The following is a 17,512-nucleotide window of genomic DNA, read 5'->3' as shown; positions in this document are numbered from 1 at the left end:
TGAAGCACTAGTAGGTGTATTTATGGGGAAAGGCAGAAGTGCCTCAGCTTTCAGATGCTCAGGAATTGATAGGCATTAGCTATTTGTGAAGGACAGAACAGGGAGTCTTCAGGTCTGGATCCATTCTGTGACATTATCCTCAAAGCTCCTGTCGATGCCTCCTGAGAGGAAACTCACTACAGAGTAGACAAGGAGTAACAGGAGGAATATCATTTGACCACTTCTACACAGAACAAAGGCAGTACATCTACAGATGTACAGATGTACACCTATCCATATCTAAATAGCAACGAACAGCAAAACTCGAAACTCAGTGAAAGTACAAACTAAAAATCTGAACAACACACAAAAATGTTTTTGTTCCCATCAAGCCATCCTGCTGCCATCCAGTTTCATCAGCCCTGCCGTTTTAGCCTGTGCTCTGATGCTAAGGGCCGTGGTACGCTGCAAGGAGATGGAACCCTCGATCTCCAGATCATCCACTCAGATACATCTGAGGCCTGTAATGCTTAAATGCTTTTTCTGGGAGACACTAGGGGCCTCAAGTCTGGAACTGGTGGATTACATCCGCTATGCAAAACCAGAATCACATTTAACACTAGTAGAAAACCTACAGTCAGAGACGAATGTTTAAATCCAGTTGCAAATGCAATCACATTTTCCTAAATAAAAAGATGAAGCATTAGAAGGATAGATTGAAGAACTCCATAACGCCATAGACCAGCCTGGCACCTTCAAAAAAATTAAACTCACTTGAAACAAACAAACAAAAAAACCCCAAAAGCCAAACACACAAACAAATAAAAAAGAAGAAGAATTAACCTTTTTTCTGTATGACATAAACACTGACTGATGAAGGTAGAATAGGTCTGGCAAAAAGATGGATGTGCCCACAAGCTATTCCCTTCTACAACTACTTTTTGTATTAAAAATGAAAGGGACAAACCTGAGTTAAAAAGAGATCTATGGACATTTAAGAAAATGTCAGCTTTTAAAGAAAAATCTTTGACACTTAAAAATTGCAGCTTTACACATTGACAAAGATTGCTTATGAGCACAAGACCAATGGCTTTGGAGAGGCGTCAGTGGAAATAAAATCTCAGAAATCTCAGGAAGGATTGATATCTCTGTCTTGGCTGGCAACATACAGCTCTCACATGAGCAAGTGAAACAATAAAAATGTGAATAAATACAACCCATTATTTTTAGACATCAAAGGTCACTAAATTGAGTTAGATAAGGCTACTGCAAACTAAGTGCACAGCAAACCTATGAACTTTGGGGGTTATTATATATGAAACCATCTCTACTACTCTGAAGAACTTAGCAAAGTTTTTGTAAGCCAAAAGGGCTATTAGGAATCTGTAATTCTGATGCATGAATAGAATAAGAGAATGAGTTTTGTATTACTTTATTAACAGAACAATTTATTTGTATTTTAAGATTATTGATGTTAAAATGCACTTTTTATATTAATCCACAGACTATAGATGTCTATTTTTATATTTTTGAGATTTCTATTATTAAGTTCTTATTAAATGTTTGGTATCCATAGATCATCTACCTGATACAGAATGTCACTATCATTTAGCAACAGGAACTGATTTTTTAAATGAAGGTGTTAAATTGTTGAAACCTAAGGAGAGCATGTTCAATTCTTCTTTTGCTGCTTTCCAATCTTTTCAAAGATTCATTTTCTTCCTTGTTATCTTCTTCATGGCTTTAATTGTACAGGTAGGGAAGACATTTAGGGTATGTTTTATTTTCCCTTGGACAGTTCATGAATTTTACATCGAACAGCTACAGGAGAAATAGAAACTTATGTGTCTCACGGAAATATGGCATTGTAGAAGTTAATAATTACTTTGACCCTTTGCACAGATTCTCTATTAAGTTGCATTAAATGAAACATGATCTTCAGGATTTTTTTCAGTTAAAGTCCTGATTTCACTTGTGACTGAAGTTTGATTTAAGTAAAAACTATTCCTTATTTTGTAGTTTTAAAATTGTTATTAAGAACCTAAAGATGTTGTGTCTTAAATAGAAACCACCTTATGTATAGAATTCACTTTATATTTCAGAGGAAATGATTTCCTCAGATCTCATAAATAGTTTTCCTTTGTATTCCTCTAATTCCTGCTATGAAATGAAATGAAAATTGCCTGAAAGATGCTACAGAACATTGCCGTCACTTCTGAAGATGTGGAATCTAAATCTTTATAAGGCCTTAAGATTTCAAGTCTGCAAACTCTAGAACTGGGAATGCCAGCAGCTTTTATTTATTTATTTATTTAATATAGTTACTCGAATATCGCCACAGAAGAGTGGTAACACCACCCTTCTATCAACACAGTGATGTTCAAAAATTACCACATGCAGACAAGTCTTATCCAGTGCATAAAATGTATTCATGAAATCCTTTTGCTGATCACAAATTTCATTTACTTACAGCACTGTGCTTCTGAACAGCTGGAAAGTAGTTTAGAATGAAATGTCAAACACAGAGAAGTTGCTACCATGATTATATCCATACATTTTATGTAGGGAAACCTTAGAAGCTGTGTTTTCTTGCTGGCCATTGCATATTCAAGGATCAAAGGAAGTTACAAAGATGAGAGTGAAGGGGACTGACACAGTGCTTGCCTGAATTATTTCCACTAGACACTGGCTTTTGCAAAGGATTAAGGGCCAGATCCAAAACCAAATTTAGATTCTTATCACAATGCCTGATTTCTATGTGCCTGTCCCTTCAAAGACCCATCAGAATCCCAAGCTTAGTGACCCTTTTTATGTGTTCAGGGGGAGTTAACTTACAAGTTGGTGACTGTGAGCCAAGGACTTTTTAGATGTCTACACAACAGCCTCCAGAGAATTTCAGGCTCTGGTGATTTTCTGTCTACAGACTGGATGTGCTGTTCACTCTCCACTATGCAAGGAAACCGAAGTATATCTTGTAATTGGGAAGTCCTCACTGAAGTACCTACTAAGCTGGCAGTTTATTTTCTTGGCTTGCTACACTCTCCAGTTTTCAACAAACTTTCAAGGATGATAATTAAGCCACAAATAATTGTGTGCAGGCAGCCTTAGCCTCCTCCAGCTCTTATTTAGCTACCTCAGATACTGGATTTCTTGGCAGTCTTTCTGCTGCCGTCAAGTGCTTCTTGGTAGCGTGCAAAATTGTAACTAAGGGTCATAACTGCCAATGTCCCTTGCTTTGTTACAGATGCAGTGAAGTAAAGTTGAGCTTTTTCAAAGAGAAGTAAGTCCTAGCAGTCTATGGTGGGTTCCCATGGGCGCGATGAAGCTGGGGATGGATCTTGAAGGAGTTCTCATGCCGGAAGAACAGCCAGGCATCTCCTTTATATCCAAACACATCTTCTCGTCTTCACTCCAGCTCTCTAGGGATCCCTCTGCTGTTATCCTGAGTCTGCGTGACAAAGGTAGGACTTCAGGCTGCTCATAAATTGACAGGTCAGCCAAGAACACGGCTGCCATCTAATCTAACCTGATGACCTGAAGTTCCTCTGTATTTGAGAAAATCAGGCAGGCTGCTCAGGAGCCATCCACTCTGCCCCAAGAAAGGCAGAGCGAACGCTTTCTTTGAAATACTCGCCTTTGTTCACTGACTGTGCAAAACTCCTCACTCAGGAGCTCAGGTGAGACACCGGTCTTTTGGAAGCCCACCAAACCGACTGAGGTAAATTCACCGCAGACATTTTCTTTCAGCATTCAGATAACCCAGGGTACTGGCGAAAGCAGCGGCGTACATTAACTTCTCACAGGAAGGCCCCGCACCGGTGGGCACTGGTTTTTGGGGAGCCAGTCCATGCGGCTCCACCGCGGTTAGGTCTGGGGGTGACTGAGCAGCCGCGGGGGCTCAGCTCCCCTGTCAGATCCACCTTGCGGGGCCTGAGCCGGCCAGGGAACCCCCACGGGCAGGTCGCTGTTGGCCCCGGCCGGCCCACAGCAGGGCCCCATCCCACCCCACGCGGGGCTGGCGTCGGGAAGACACGGGACTTTGCTGCCAACTCCCATGTTTTCAGGGAATTTTGTTACTCCGACCTTTTTTTCCAAAAAAAAAAAAACCCAACCAAACAAAATTTTTATTTTTCCTGTCAGTTGCAAACATTGACGGGAGCTCGCGCCACGGGGAAGGGAGCACTCGCTGTGCCTCCCTTCCTGCTTCTGCCAGGGCGCGTTTCCTTCTCACAGCACCCCCCCGGCTCCCCGGGAGGCCGCCGGACCGCCTTCCCCTCTACGGGAGAGGCCGCTCCCACCCGCGTCCCCGCCGATGGCCGCGGCAGGCCGCCCCGCCGCCTCCCCTCCGCGCCCCGCCCCGCCCCGCCCCCCCCGCCCGGCCTCCCGGCAGCCCCCGCGCGCCGCCCGTTCTCGCGAGACTCCTTATTCTCGCGACAGCGGGGCGCCGCCATCTTACCTGCTTGCTCGCTCGCTCTGTCTGGCTCTGCGGCTAAGGGGAGAGCGGGGGGCGGTGCGCTTGCGAGCCGCGCTCGGGGCCTGTCGCTCGTCGGGCCCGTCGGCCGCGCTGCCCTCCGCCCGCTGCTGAGGCGGGGGGGAACCGCGGAGCGGCCGGACCGCGCTCCCCGGCCAAGGAGCGGCGAGAGCGGGGCCCGCAGGGAGCAGCCGCCGCTCGGCTGGTTCCGCCCCCTTCGTGGCGCTGGGCCTCCGGCCCCTGCCAGGCGGCCTCTGCCGAACCGGGAGGCGGCCGCGGGCTCGGCGGGTGGGGGGAGGCGCGGCAGGAGCCGGGGTCCCGGCCGGCGGGGCGGCGCGGACCCCGCCGCCGTTGCTGCTGCTGCCGGGGAGGCGGGGGGCCCGGGCCGCTCTGGATGGTGGTTAAAATGATCATAGAAAACTTCGAGGCGCTGAAATCCTGGCTCAGCAAAACCTTGGAGCCCATGTGAGTAGTCGCGACCCTTCCTCTCTCCCCCGCCCCCTCCAAAATAAACCTTCCCTTGGAAAAGAGGGGGATCCGCAGGGGAGGGGAAGGCTGTGCCGGGGAGGCCCGTGGGGGCGTCCCGGGAGGTGCCCTCCCACCGCCCTTCTCCCCCGGCCCTCTTCTGTGGGGGCCCTGCGCGGGGCTGCGTCGTTGCCCCACTCTGCCGGCGCCGTCCTCGGCGGGGAGGCAGGACCGTCTTTCTCCGGAGGATGCAGCTTCCCCCCCTAGCGACCGCATTCGTCTCTCCCTTTGTAGCCCAGGGTAAGCGGGAGGTAATGTGTCTGCGTGTGCAGCTCGCTTTTCCCCGCTCTCGGCCCCCGTAGAGGCCGGTTTAACAACCAGGGCCTGCCGCCCTGTCCAGTGACCTTCTCTGAGAGAGCTCAGGTGCCATTAGGACCTTTTCCAGGATCCTCGGATCTTCCCAGTGGCATTTTCCGTAGACTCGTCGCACGTCGTTCTCGGTCGTTTTGAATATTTGACGCTGTCTTGTTTCCCTCCCCCCGAATAAAAATTGCATCAGTAGAGCCCTTGGGAGTAGCAGCCCCAGAGAATTATTTGCCTATTTGTGAATACCTGCTTGGCCTCTAAGCATAACATTCGTGTGAGTAATTGGGGCTCTTGTGCAAATAGTCCATGTCTTCCTTCTGTGAATGATATTTTAGTAGAACTGAGGCATGAACTTGGTTTTAAAGGTTTCATCTTCTGGAAGTATGGTGTCTATATAGACGTTTTAGATCAAGCCATACGCTTGACTTGTCATTCTGAAACACCATTTTAACATGTCTGAATTAAATTGCTGGAGCTTCATTTGAGTCAGTAGAGCTAGAACTTATAAATTAATTCTGGTATTAACTTTTATTCTGAGACATTTGACTACTGTCAGTTTTACTCTGATGCTATCAAATAGGAAAAAAAGTCTGCGGCTTCCATAGTCATTAGTTAAGTATATGTATGTACATGTATAGTTTGTATGGCTTATGCTGAAATAACTTGAATAGGTTATAAACTGATGGGACATTTTTAGGAGAGCTTCGCTTGTGTTTTGGGAGGGGGGTGGGGGGGTGGTGGTCTTTTTCCATAGGGCCTAATCCAAACCATACTGTAATAGATGAGTCGTGAACTTAATTTCAGTGGACTTTGAATTAGGCCTGCAGCAAATCATGCTGAGTGCCTTTATATAAAAGGTTTGACTCTTAAGACTGTGGTAGGATTTTTTTTTTTTATTTTAGTTGCAAAAAAAGAATGCATCTTCTTCTTGTAAAGGTGCAGTTTTGGTAAGATGAATTAATCTTCCTCTTGGGTCAATGTAAGGTAACATTAGAATAACGGAGCACATTGGTAAGGTAATATTAGAATAACAGAGCACATTATGTTCTGTGGTAATAGATCCAGGTAGTCTGCTGGTGCACAATGCTCCATTAGTCTCTGGATATGTTCTTGCATGAATATTCTGTTAATGGCAATCAGCAGTTTGATATCAGTATTTAGAGTGTGCTGGTCAAGAGGCTTGGAACAGGCGATATTTAACTTCGGAAGATCTTGTCATTTCCAAAATACATGTCGGTAATTTGAAATGATAAATCATACACGCTTACCTCTCAGTTGGTCAGCAGCTGAAGATCGATATGTTAGCTTCAAACAGTTTACAAGGAGCATTTTTAAATTCTGTGAAATCTGAAACTGGAAGTCCGCTAGTGGTGTTTACAGGAAGGCTTCAGTTGACTTCAAAATCCCTTTTAGTAAATACTTTAGGTTCTTTTGATTTTGCAGATCTGTATCCACAATTCATTTATACTGTCTTCTGCTCTTTCTTGAGTATTATGCATCAGGAGCTGAAGTTTTAGCTTTCACCAGTGAATAATAAGTTTCCTATTCACAATATAAAAAGTATCGGAAGTTTACCATGTACTATTTAGCTGGAGGTCAATATGGTTCCTCAGTCTTTCCCCTCAAGCTCCATTCATTAGTAATGTATAGTAGTAACTTCTTATCCTGGTAACAACTTGGGTTGTTCCATGTTTCTCTATTTGTTTGAATATTGAACTGTGATGTCTGCTAGTGATAGTCAGCAGTTAAAGGATGAAATTGAGATTTTCAGCTTTTGTGATCAGTGCAATTTTCTGCTTTTTTGTACTAAAATGACCAACATGTTTCTGTTAAGTTAAATGTGGTGTGTGAGCAGTTCAAATGTGGTTCTCATGCTGGAAAACTATGTTGTGGGGTAAGGAATTGCTGGCCTGGAGGATGCTCAGTTCTCTGAATTTTTAGCTTTGGGAGGAAACGAGCCAGCAGGGGCTGTTAAATTCAGCTGTCATTCAGTTTTGTGCGGTGTCCTATGTAACTGCATTATTCTAATAAATGTTGGAATTAGTGGAGAAGTATTGTCATTTCCTAGCAGCCAAATACTCTTGGAGCTGCTTCTGATCTCGGCTATCTGTAACGTGTGCCTACAGCCATAGCTTCGGGCCGTAAGAAGATTTTAGCGTGCAGTTATTTCTAAAGAAGTTACTTCTAAAGAAGTAACTGCTGTTGGTGCCGTACTACTACAATGAGGCCCTGAGTGCTGGTCGTCTGGAGGTGTTACCATAGCCTGAAAATAATTTTTGACTTGTCTTTTCCTTTTAATGAAACAAAAAAACCATGCCAACTGTTTTTATCTTGTGGGTATTTCAGAAGCCTTTAGCTGCAAGATAGGCAGCTGAATTTCCTAACTAGACTAAGGAAGACACCACTGCATTAGATTATTATGGAGGTGTTGTCTCAGTAGTTTTAAGGGGAGAAGTGCATTTAAGAAGATATATAAATAAATTTTATACACATGTATATAGCTCTATGTGCTAGTTATCTAGAGCTGAGTAGTTAGAACATGCTTTTTTTTTTCCCAAGTTGCCCATTTCCAAGTAGCTAGCAGTTTTTAATCAGGATGTATAGCTTGTGCTAAAGGCCATAACACGTGTACTTCTGAAACATAATGTTTCAGAACTAGAAGACAGCAGTATCTGTAAAGATTGTTTCGTTTTTATAATGAAGTTTTATCTTTAAACTGTTTTAAAGGTTTAGCAAGAATGCTAACTTTTTAGTGTAATGAAACAAGTGTGTTATATAATTGTGTGGACTGGACATCATTTGGTTGTTGGATTGCTTTCACGTGGTGCCTCTGGGAAACACTGTTCATTGACAAGAATGTTTGGAGGAGAGGGATGATGGAGGATTTAAGTTTTGGAATTTTTTGTTTGTTTGTGGGGGGTTGTTGGGGTTGTTTGTTTGTTTGTTTGTTTGTTTTGGACTGCTCTAATGCCTTTGGCAAAGCCTTGGTGATCCTCTATACAAACACTCCTTATCTGAGTTTGGTTGTGTTGCAGTGAGGCAGAAACTGCAAATGCTACCATGCTGGAGCATTTACACAGTCCAGCTCTGCGTGAGGCTGGTAGAACTCTAGTAACTTTCTGCAGCTCTCCAAAGAGAGGCTGCTTTTGTGGTTTTGGAAATAACTCTTTGAGCAGCCTCTGTGTGTGTACAGAGAATTACTAATTATGCACACAGAACCATTACAGATACATCTATGTGAATGTAGTACCAGTGTAAACAAATGGCAAGAATATTTTTTGTGGTGTGACTACTCTGTATTTGATTAGAGCTATCTTTATGTTCGACTCCCATCAGCTCTGTAAAGAAGGCATTTGTCAAAATTCTTCTTTGTTGCTTGCAGACAGCAGTATGCTTAGTTTCTAGTGTTACACACTTTTTCTTGTCCGTGGCATGGCTCCTGTAAAGTGTTTGAAAATAACGTTAAACTTGGAATATAACCTTATGTCTGTCATTTCTAATTTCTCTACTAACAAGGTCTTCACTGAGCCATATCCGTTGTGATGGGTTTCTTTTCTGCAAGTGCATTGCAGATCCTGTATAAACTGTGTATATAAACCTTACTGGAATATCAGGATCTGCCTTGGCAAAGTTCCAAGTAGGAATCTCTTTTCAGTTTTTTTCTTGATTTTGTTTGAATCTCTACGTGTGAAAAAATTAGCTCTTTTGTACTAATGCTACAATCACCATTTTGCCTTGTAAGACATTGTACTGTTCTCCCCCTTACCCTAATTCTTTCCAGTGGAAAATTTTCTTGTTTTTAATTACTTTGTGTAAAATAAATTTAATTAAAATCTTCCACTGGCCCACTGAATTTTACTTGCAGCTTGATTAAGTTTCCCATATCTAATTTTTTCCACTTTGCTGTATTTACTTTTTTATGAAGGTTTGTTCATGTGCTGAATCAGACGTGCAAGGAAGATGAAAAAATATCTAAAACAATGTTTATGCAGTATTTAGGCATACCTCATTAAAATGGAAAGTTTTTTTGCACTGGTTAATTCTTTAAGTGATTATGGTGTTGGAACTACTTATGTCAGAGGGAATAAAATCCCAATTGTTTAAAGAATATTTTGAGTATGTCATTGGAATATTATATGGCAAACAGTCAGTATGCTCTGCTGTTCAGTTATGCCTTAACTGTTACACTTTTTGTTTGTCATGCTTTTCAACCTTTCTTTGTTAAATTTCATGGGTTTTGGCTGTTTGGATCTTTACTTAATTGTTAATAGGTTACTAGTTAGTTATCTTCACCTAGTTACTTAAGAAAGGTAGTTAATAAAAAAAGGTTTAACAATGGTGTAAGGAATATGCTAATAAGCCAAGATACTGAAAGAATAGAAATAAGTTGAAATAAAAAACTGCGGTATTCGTTTCCACATATATGTGGCACACCATCCTATCAATAACACTGATCAGCCCACCAGGAGGTTTCACTCTCATTTCCCGTGAAACTTCCTAAGAAGTTCAAAAGCAATAGGTGTTTCTCTTCATTTCACTTACTCTGTTAACGCTTTACATTAAGCTATTTATAACTAAGATAAATAAAGCACAAATACATGTCATTGATATGTCCCTCTCAACACTAGTGAAGTTACTCTTCTACATCTGTTATGAAACTTGATAGTTTGTTCACCTGATTCATGGAGAGCTGCTGCATTTGGGAAATTGAGGTTCCTAACTTAGAGTGCTGATACTGCTAAGCTTCTGTGTAAAAATACTATGATGGAGTTAAAATACTGATATTATAAGGTGTAGTTGAAAGCAGAAAATATAGAGGAGAAAATTATTCCTGTGACAGGAAACTTTTCCTGTTCTTACACTGAACATAAGCAGCAAAATGGAACCTCGTGGCTGCATCGCAAGTCGTAGAGACACGATGATGATTTTTGCTTTCTGCATTGAATGTGTGTTGGACAACCAGTAAGCTGACAGCTGTTCTGCCTCATGAGAGCTGGCTTGAATCTAGAGGTGGCATTTTAAGCTGCCAGTTCCTGATTGCAGCTGTACGAACATGTCAGATCTGGGTATCATGATAATTTAGATCTATTGTAATGACATCGGTAACTTATGTAATGGCATGGGAGGCTGTTGCATTCTTCAATGTATTTTTATTACTTTAAATACTGTTAAAGAGTTAATGAAAGTAAGCATTACAGGAGTCATCCTTCTCATCTACAGTAGTGTCTCAAGATAAAAGTCAGATCTTGCTGAATGAGCCTGTCATTCATTTTACTTATTGAACATTGTAGCTTTTTATAGATCTTTTTTAGTAGCAACACAACAGAATGGTACAACTGCCTAAATTAGACTAGCTGCTCTGCCCAATATACAACATACATTTTTCTGCACCCACTCAGCCCTGCAAATACGAAGTATGTCTCTCAGCCTTCAAACATAACCATGTCTACCTTGGTTAATGTCAAGAACTGAGCAATATTCTAGAGAAGTAAAAATATTAATCTTTAGGCAACAAAACTAGACTCTGAAATTTAGGTTATAAATTCTTAGGATCAGACTACAACAAATAACATGCACCTACATGTTGTTTCCTTTACAGAAAGACCATTCACTGCCTGGAGGACTTCAGACATGCTTTTCCGGTTTCAGTGTACTGCGGTAGTTTAAATTTGTCAAGGAATTAGTTTTAGGACTTGCAGCACCTTTTTGGTGTGTACATTCATTTTAAAAAATGAAGGAAAAAAAAAAACCCTCATAGTGTTTTGTTGTTGTTTGGGGGGTTTTTTTGGTTTTTTTTTTTTTTTTTTTTTTTACCATTTTAAAAAAATAGTGTTTGCACACTAGCTGTGTCCAAAATGAGGTCTAGATTGAGGGTCTTGGCATTAGCTTGAAATAAAGGCAATGAAATGTAACTGAAATGAACAAGTAGTGTTTTTGTTACAAGGAAACTTTATGGAATTTTCTTTTCTGTCCTCACTCCTCTCCCCCCCCGCCCCAAGCACACTTCCCCCCCCCCCCCAAGTGAGTAACCATGTTCATTTTGTGAAAACTGTCAAATTACAGTTTGACAGTTTCAGCATGAGGATTTTTTTCCTTTTTTTTTTTTTTTTTTTTCCCCCAGGTGGTAAAAAGGTTATGCATCCTATAGCTAAACACTACTTATGTGTATGTCCCTTTGGGAGTTTGCGTACATTTGCCAAACATTTTCACCAGAGGGTAGACTTTGGAATACTAGGGTTTTTTTTTCATAGAAAAGGCATGTAGAAAAGTGTGAATTAAATTATGTTGCCAAAAAGCTTAAAAAAATCAAATTAATTTTCTCTGTAATGGTTGAGTTGTTGTCTAATAGCTGTAAAATTTAAGCAGCGGTTTGTTTTGCTACGCCAGGAAGATTTTTAGCAAAATATAAGATTATCCTCTTGTTAAACTGATTTCTGTGGTGTTTACTACAGCACCATAGAATGGCGTCTGCACCGAATACTGTAGATACTACTTTTAAAAAGAAATGACTAGAAATAATTACTTTTTAAAGACTCCAATTCAAAGTGGCTACTTTGCTTATTAAGAACTGACTTAAATGATGAATTGCAGCATGGGGAACTTCATAGCACTGGAGATATGTTTTTTTCTGGGAGGAAAATACGTGTGTTTAGATATTTCAGACCTTTCCTCAGCTAATTAGTTGATACTTCAAAAGGATTCAGCTCGGTATATGTGTAGTATACCTAGAACATCTATCTTTACTCATTCTGTGCTTTGTCATGTTGGAAAACGTTATTCGAGGAAGTCAGACTGGAGTAGGATAGACAATGTTAATAAGCTATTTAAATATGTAAATTTTTCAGGTATATTTTTATCAACTTCACAACTATCATTCCTGAGTCTGCTTACCTTTTTTTAATTCCTTGCATTTCATCCTCCTTGGCTTAAGAATTCATTAGGCTCCCCTCCCCTCCCCCCCCCCCCCCTTCCTGTCGATGTGAGTGTTGTAACAGGAGTCCTAGCGGCCTTATATTCAGTACTTACTTGGTGGAGAGTTCAGGGCCCTGTTGAGGAGACATTCCCGAAGTTCTCAGTTGGTAGTGGAATATTTAGTCCAGCAGAGGCTTTCAGATCTGACTTCCATTTTGATACCTTTTACATTAAAAATACTGAAATAAACAGCATGTTTTGTCTTTCATTTTAATATGTATTTTTGTACTGATGCTTAAAAACATTCATAGGCACTAGCCTGCCAAAATATGCCCTCAGCATACTGTATTCATAGTTTCTGTTTATTCTCTCTTAAGGCTTGAGAGATACTTACTGTATGCGTCTATTTGATATCTTTTAAAATGGTTCTTATGCAATATTTATGTACAAAGGTATTTTGCTGGTTTAGCTTATCTGCCTTGTTGAATTACTTTTAGCTATTTTGGCAAAGTCTTTCTAAGTCAATATAATCTCTGTTGTTAATAACAGGGTTTGTATGTACAGCTACACCAGGAACGTTTTTTTGCAAACAACTTTAATATGTAGTCCACATGCCCGGAATTTGTCAAGTAAGGCTGATGCCTGTAATTGCATGGTGATTATAAAAATCAAAGTGAGTTCTCAGAACATACTTAGTATTTTATATTTTAAAATATGTAAATCTGAGTATTGGAAATGGATAGATTGAGTGGTGTTTAATTGTTTAATGAATTGCAAAGTATTCAATTAAAAAAAAATAAGACTGTACAGAGAAGTGAGTCCTCTTCAGTCAAATTACTTTCCCCGTCTTAAACATTCAGTATTTTTAAAAAAAAGTATATATATGTTTAAGGCTTAAATTTACTCACAACAACTTAAGCTTTCCTCTTCTGCTTTGTTTTCTTTATTTGAAACAGTAATTTCAAATAATGACTGCAAAACCAGATGAGATCAGAAACAAAGGATTTTGAAAGAAGGATTTTGAACTTTTTTTGTGAGGTTCGTTGCAGTTGTGAACTCTTGCTCCTACAATTGAACAAAATATTTGATTGGGTGTTACTTTCCTTTTTGAAGCTTTTCTCTGGTGGTTAGCAGTTGGAGGTATCCAGATCATTCTCTGAAGAACATGTAGAGCTCTAACAAGAGAATTCTTCCATCTATGCCTGTATATTAAATAATGTTTATTAAAGCAGGATTACCAGAGCAATCTTCCTTGTTTAATATAGAGCAGTAGACACTGCATGTTCTCTGGCTGATAGAGTACAGACTCTGCAAAAAAGCATTACTAGAGGTAAAAACATTTAGCATTACTAGTTAGGATCATATATTCAGAAAGTAGGTGTAAGAAAGCATACTGTGGTGTGTAATTGTAGCAGGCACAGGGATGTACTTGCTGCAGTGGAAATGAGTTCAGATTACTTGTGCCAACTGGTGTGTGTTTGTTAAAGAAAACGTGAAAGACTAAACAGGAGGAGAAATTTATGTGATTACTGATGCTCATTACTGCCTGTAGCACATGCCTACAAAAACCTGAGGGGATGTAGATACGGGATTCAAAGTTGAGAAGTGTTGTTTTGCATGTTTAAGTGTACGTGAATGTTTTTCTAGTGGCCAAATTTTAGCCTAAGAATGAAGTTATGTCTAAATTTGTGTCACACTTTTAATGCACAGATTCCATTTATGCTCAGGTCTGTGATGTACCACACCATATTTAACTTAAGCTAAGGATTCAAACCTGTATCTAACAACTGAAAATGTATATCATTCAGTGAATACTAGAATTTAGATATAAATTTATTTTTAATTTTGAATGCAACTTAGACTATTTGAAATGTGTAGGTGGTATTCTGATTTTTCTCATTTTTCTGAATTGTCAATTAAGGACCTTTCTCTATTAATCTTATAATCTGCAAGAATATAGCATGATATATACTGTATGATAAGTCCTTGTGCTACACGGTATATTTTGCTGCCATCAGCATGGGTGCCTTTCCTGTTTTCTTTGAAGTGACATCACTTAATAAAACAATGTTGACTATAAGAGCATAAAGTACAAGACAGAGAGGTTTAGAAAAACTGATAAAGCTAGCTCAAAATAGGTGAAAAATCCATGTATGCACAACAAAGGTACAGCAAGCATTTTGCATATTATTCACACACAAAGTCTTGCTATTCTCTAAGAAAATACTGTCAGACTAGAGAACATAAGAACTTGTTTATCAGAAAAACTCAAGGCCTCTATAATCCAAAACAGCAGATTTTGACTAAACCAAAGGATGGAGAGTTTCTGGACAACATTTCAGAATTCAGTTTGAATGAAAAAGTAGAAAGGAATTGCTTTAAAAAAGCAGCTCTCCCCCAGCAAGACCATTAATGATAATATCCAGGACTCCAATAGCTATAAAGAACAGAAATTTTCAGGCAGACCTCCTGTATTCACAGTTCTGTAAAGCTTCTTTTTTACTTCATGAGACCAGGTATTCCTTTCTTCCACCACTTCAGGTTGCTAGCAATTTAATTTTAGCATCATCTTAAAAAAAAAAAAAAAAAAAAAAAAAAAGCAAAGCATTTTATAAGAGTCTGAAAAGCAGTAAAAGATCAGACTATAACCTTTTTAAATCTAAGATACTAGCTACAGAAACAAGCATCGTTTTCACAATAGCGTGGAGAAAACAGATCAGTTTCTGGGTTTTTTCAAGCTTTGAACAACAGATATAGAAGAGGACTTCTGTTTCAAGTTAATACATAAAAAAGGAAGTCCTTCGGCTCTGTAAAGATCATTAGCAGTTTAATTTTAATTTTAAAAAGTGAAAAGAAATCACATAAAACCATAATGTCAATTTACAAAAACATTTTCTCCATCTTACTCTACCACAAAATGCATTGTATTCATTATTGCTTAATTAGCATCAATTTGAAGTAATTAGTCTGTTAGTATTTCTTAAAAAATAGTATTTGTTGATTAGCCAAAATAAATACATAGTTTTAACTTCAAAGCATGTTAAGTTCTTCCTGTTGTGTACAGGGGGATTCCTACACTGATATATTGAATAATAATAGAGTTCAGTATGATTGTTTTGTATTGTTTGCATATGGTTGTATCGCATATGGAGTGATAAATGCTAAGACAGTGCCACAAGAGAAAGTGATTCTGTGTTTTGGAAATTAAAAGTACATTTATGTACATTTTTGTTGAGGATATTTTCTTGAGAGTATCTTAGAGTTGGGTGGATGGACTGAAATTCTGAAGTCATTCTGGGGGGGGACAATATTGCTAAGATTTCCAAAATCATTATTGGGGGCAGGGAGGAAAACACTAATTGTTTGTTATTTTTAAGTAAGTTGTTTTGTTTGGGTTTTGGGGTTTTTGTTTGTTTATTTTTTGTTACACCTTTTGGAATCTAGGTGGCTTTCCAGACAAGATTTTTCCATTTGCTACCCTGGTCATGAGAGAGGAATTACTTTAAACTGAATATGAGGTTGTTGTATAGTCACTACTGTAGGAGCTGGAGAATTAAAGTACATTGCAGTAGCTAACAGGAGTGGGTTTTCACCTTATAGACTTCGCCCCCCGAATAATTTTGAGTGCACGTGTCATCATTTAAATCGGTTGTAGCAGATTTTGAACAGTGACAGTTGGCTGTATTATCAGATGAGAACCAAATTTGTGGAAATTGAAATAAAACAATTCAGCTTGTAATGTTTTATCTGATTTTTGTGGAGAATAGAAAGGAGAAGAAAAGAATTAAGGATTATCATGTGAAAAGTGTCCCCTCCCTCCAATATTGTTTTCCTGTTGTGACTATAGATAGATAATATGAAAATAGCACACTATTTTTCTGAGGCATGATTCAGCTTGAAACTGGGAGAGGACTGAAAATCTTCTGTAGTGACACTGAAGTTGCATTAAGGAACAGTAAAAAAAAAAAATAAAAAAATTTTGCAAATTCAAGCATTGAGAAGTTATGAAATGCTGCCGTTAGGGCCTCCTGGGGGCTGTACCGGACGAGGACCCTCACTGCAGCCTATGAGGAACACTCTGTTCAACACTGGGCTTTCAGATAATCTGCTCGGATGATGAGCTCAGGTGCTAGCAGCGTAGAAGAGACCATGCAGTCCTACCGCTCTCGCTGTAGGAGGTTATTTGTGTGCCTGCTTCCGAGATGACTTGATGCTTGGACAGCATTTTCTTCTGGATAAAGAATTGTTAAATCTGCATGGGGGCAAACCATATGTGATAGTTGAAGGAAAACATTTCTGAAGAATTTTGAATTGGTTTGCAGTCTGTTTTTCGATTAACAGTATATATTTGCGTTTTGTATGTCTAGCATGTGCGGGTTCTTCTGGAATGTAGACTGATTGTGAACTCCCATCTCCTGTATCTATGAATAATGCAGACTAATACAGAATACTGTAGAATGTCCCCTAGCAGCTCAAGTTGCTTTTACAGCATGCAGTTCTGCTATTGCCTGCTTTCTAGAGGATGCTGAGTTATGTTCGAAGCTTTGACCTTTAACTTTAGAGGACTCTGTGCTGGGCCCAGGCTATCCAGTGGATCTCCTGGGGATGGATGCTGACAGATCTGCTTCCTTTGCTTAGTGGATATGTTTGCACAGAGGGTGTTGCTTGCTGTGCAGGAGATAGCTTCTTTGGAGAGAGGAGTTAGGTAGCGTGATGTAGTGAAAGATTTGGTTTCTTCTGCCCGGTGTCTAAAACACATGTCATTTAAATGATCAACATTCAGATTTATAATGAAGCTTCAGCATTGAAATGTCACTTGTTTTAATGTGGAAGAGGTTGGGAACTGCAGTTTTATTCCATCATTGTGACTAGTGGACTTCTGTGCTGGAACGGTATTTGTGCGATATTGGTATTCAGTGCAACTCCCTGACCGCGGTTTAATTTTAGTTCTCAGTTATTTTTGCTGGAGAGGATGTACAGTTAGGATGCATCAGTGCAATTTTTTTCCTCTTGTTGTAGTTCTTTAAAATGGTAGTATTAACTTCGATCACAACCCAAACACACTAGCTGTCTGTATCACATGACCACTGTGTATGTGTTAAATCCTGCCTGATTTTGTAGGGTTTGAGGTCTTCCTTTGATTTGTGCTAAATAATGGGATTAAATGGTTTAAGAAAGTGTTGCTGTTCTGCCTGATAAACCAGTATCTAACCATTTCATTAGTTACTGGTTTTGAATTATGAAGTGTGAAATGGTTTTCTGCAGTATTCTCACTTGCTTTGACAGGTTTTACTCTATAACACCACTACAAAGTTCATT

The 17,512-nt window shown here is 39.8% G+C and overlaps 1 protein-coding gene across 10 annotated transcripts in view; it reads left to right on the top strand.

Moving 5' to 3' along the window:
- Nucleotides 1-4,757: 4,757 nt before the first annotated feature.
- Nucleotides 4,758-17,512, top strand: part of RBM26 (RNA binding motif protein 26) — a 60,610-nt gene continuing 47,855 nt past the window's right edge. For all 10 annotated transcript variants that reach the window (XR_014230601.1, XR_014230602.1, XM_082335045.1 and 7 more), the window contains exon 1: nt 4,758-4,915. Coding sequence is in view for 8 of the 10 variants with exons in the window: in XM_082335045.1 (XP_082191171.1) it covers nt 4,845-4,915 (71 nt within the window). In the remaining 2 variants the exon portion in view is untranslated. The remainder of the gene's footprint in view (nt 4,916-17,512) is intronic.

The sequence above is a fragment of the Platalea leucorodia genome, assembly GCF_965183815.1.
Source record: "Platalea leucorodia genome assembly, chromosome: 2".
NCBI classification, from domain to species: domain Eukaryota; kingdom Metazoa; phylum Chordata; class Aves; order Pelecaniformes; family Threskiornithidae; genus Platalea; species Platalea leucorodia.
Note: the sequence above shows the minus strand (reverse complement) of the source record. Positions and strands in the feature narration are given on the sequence as shown.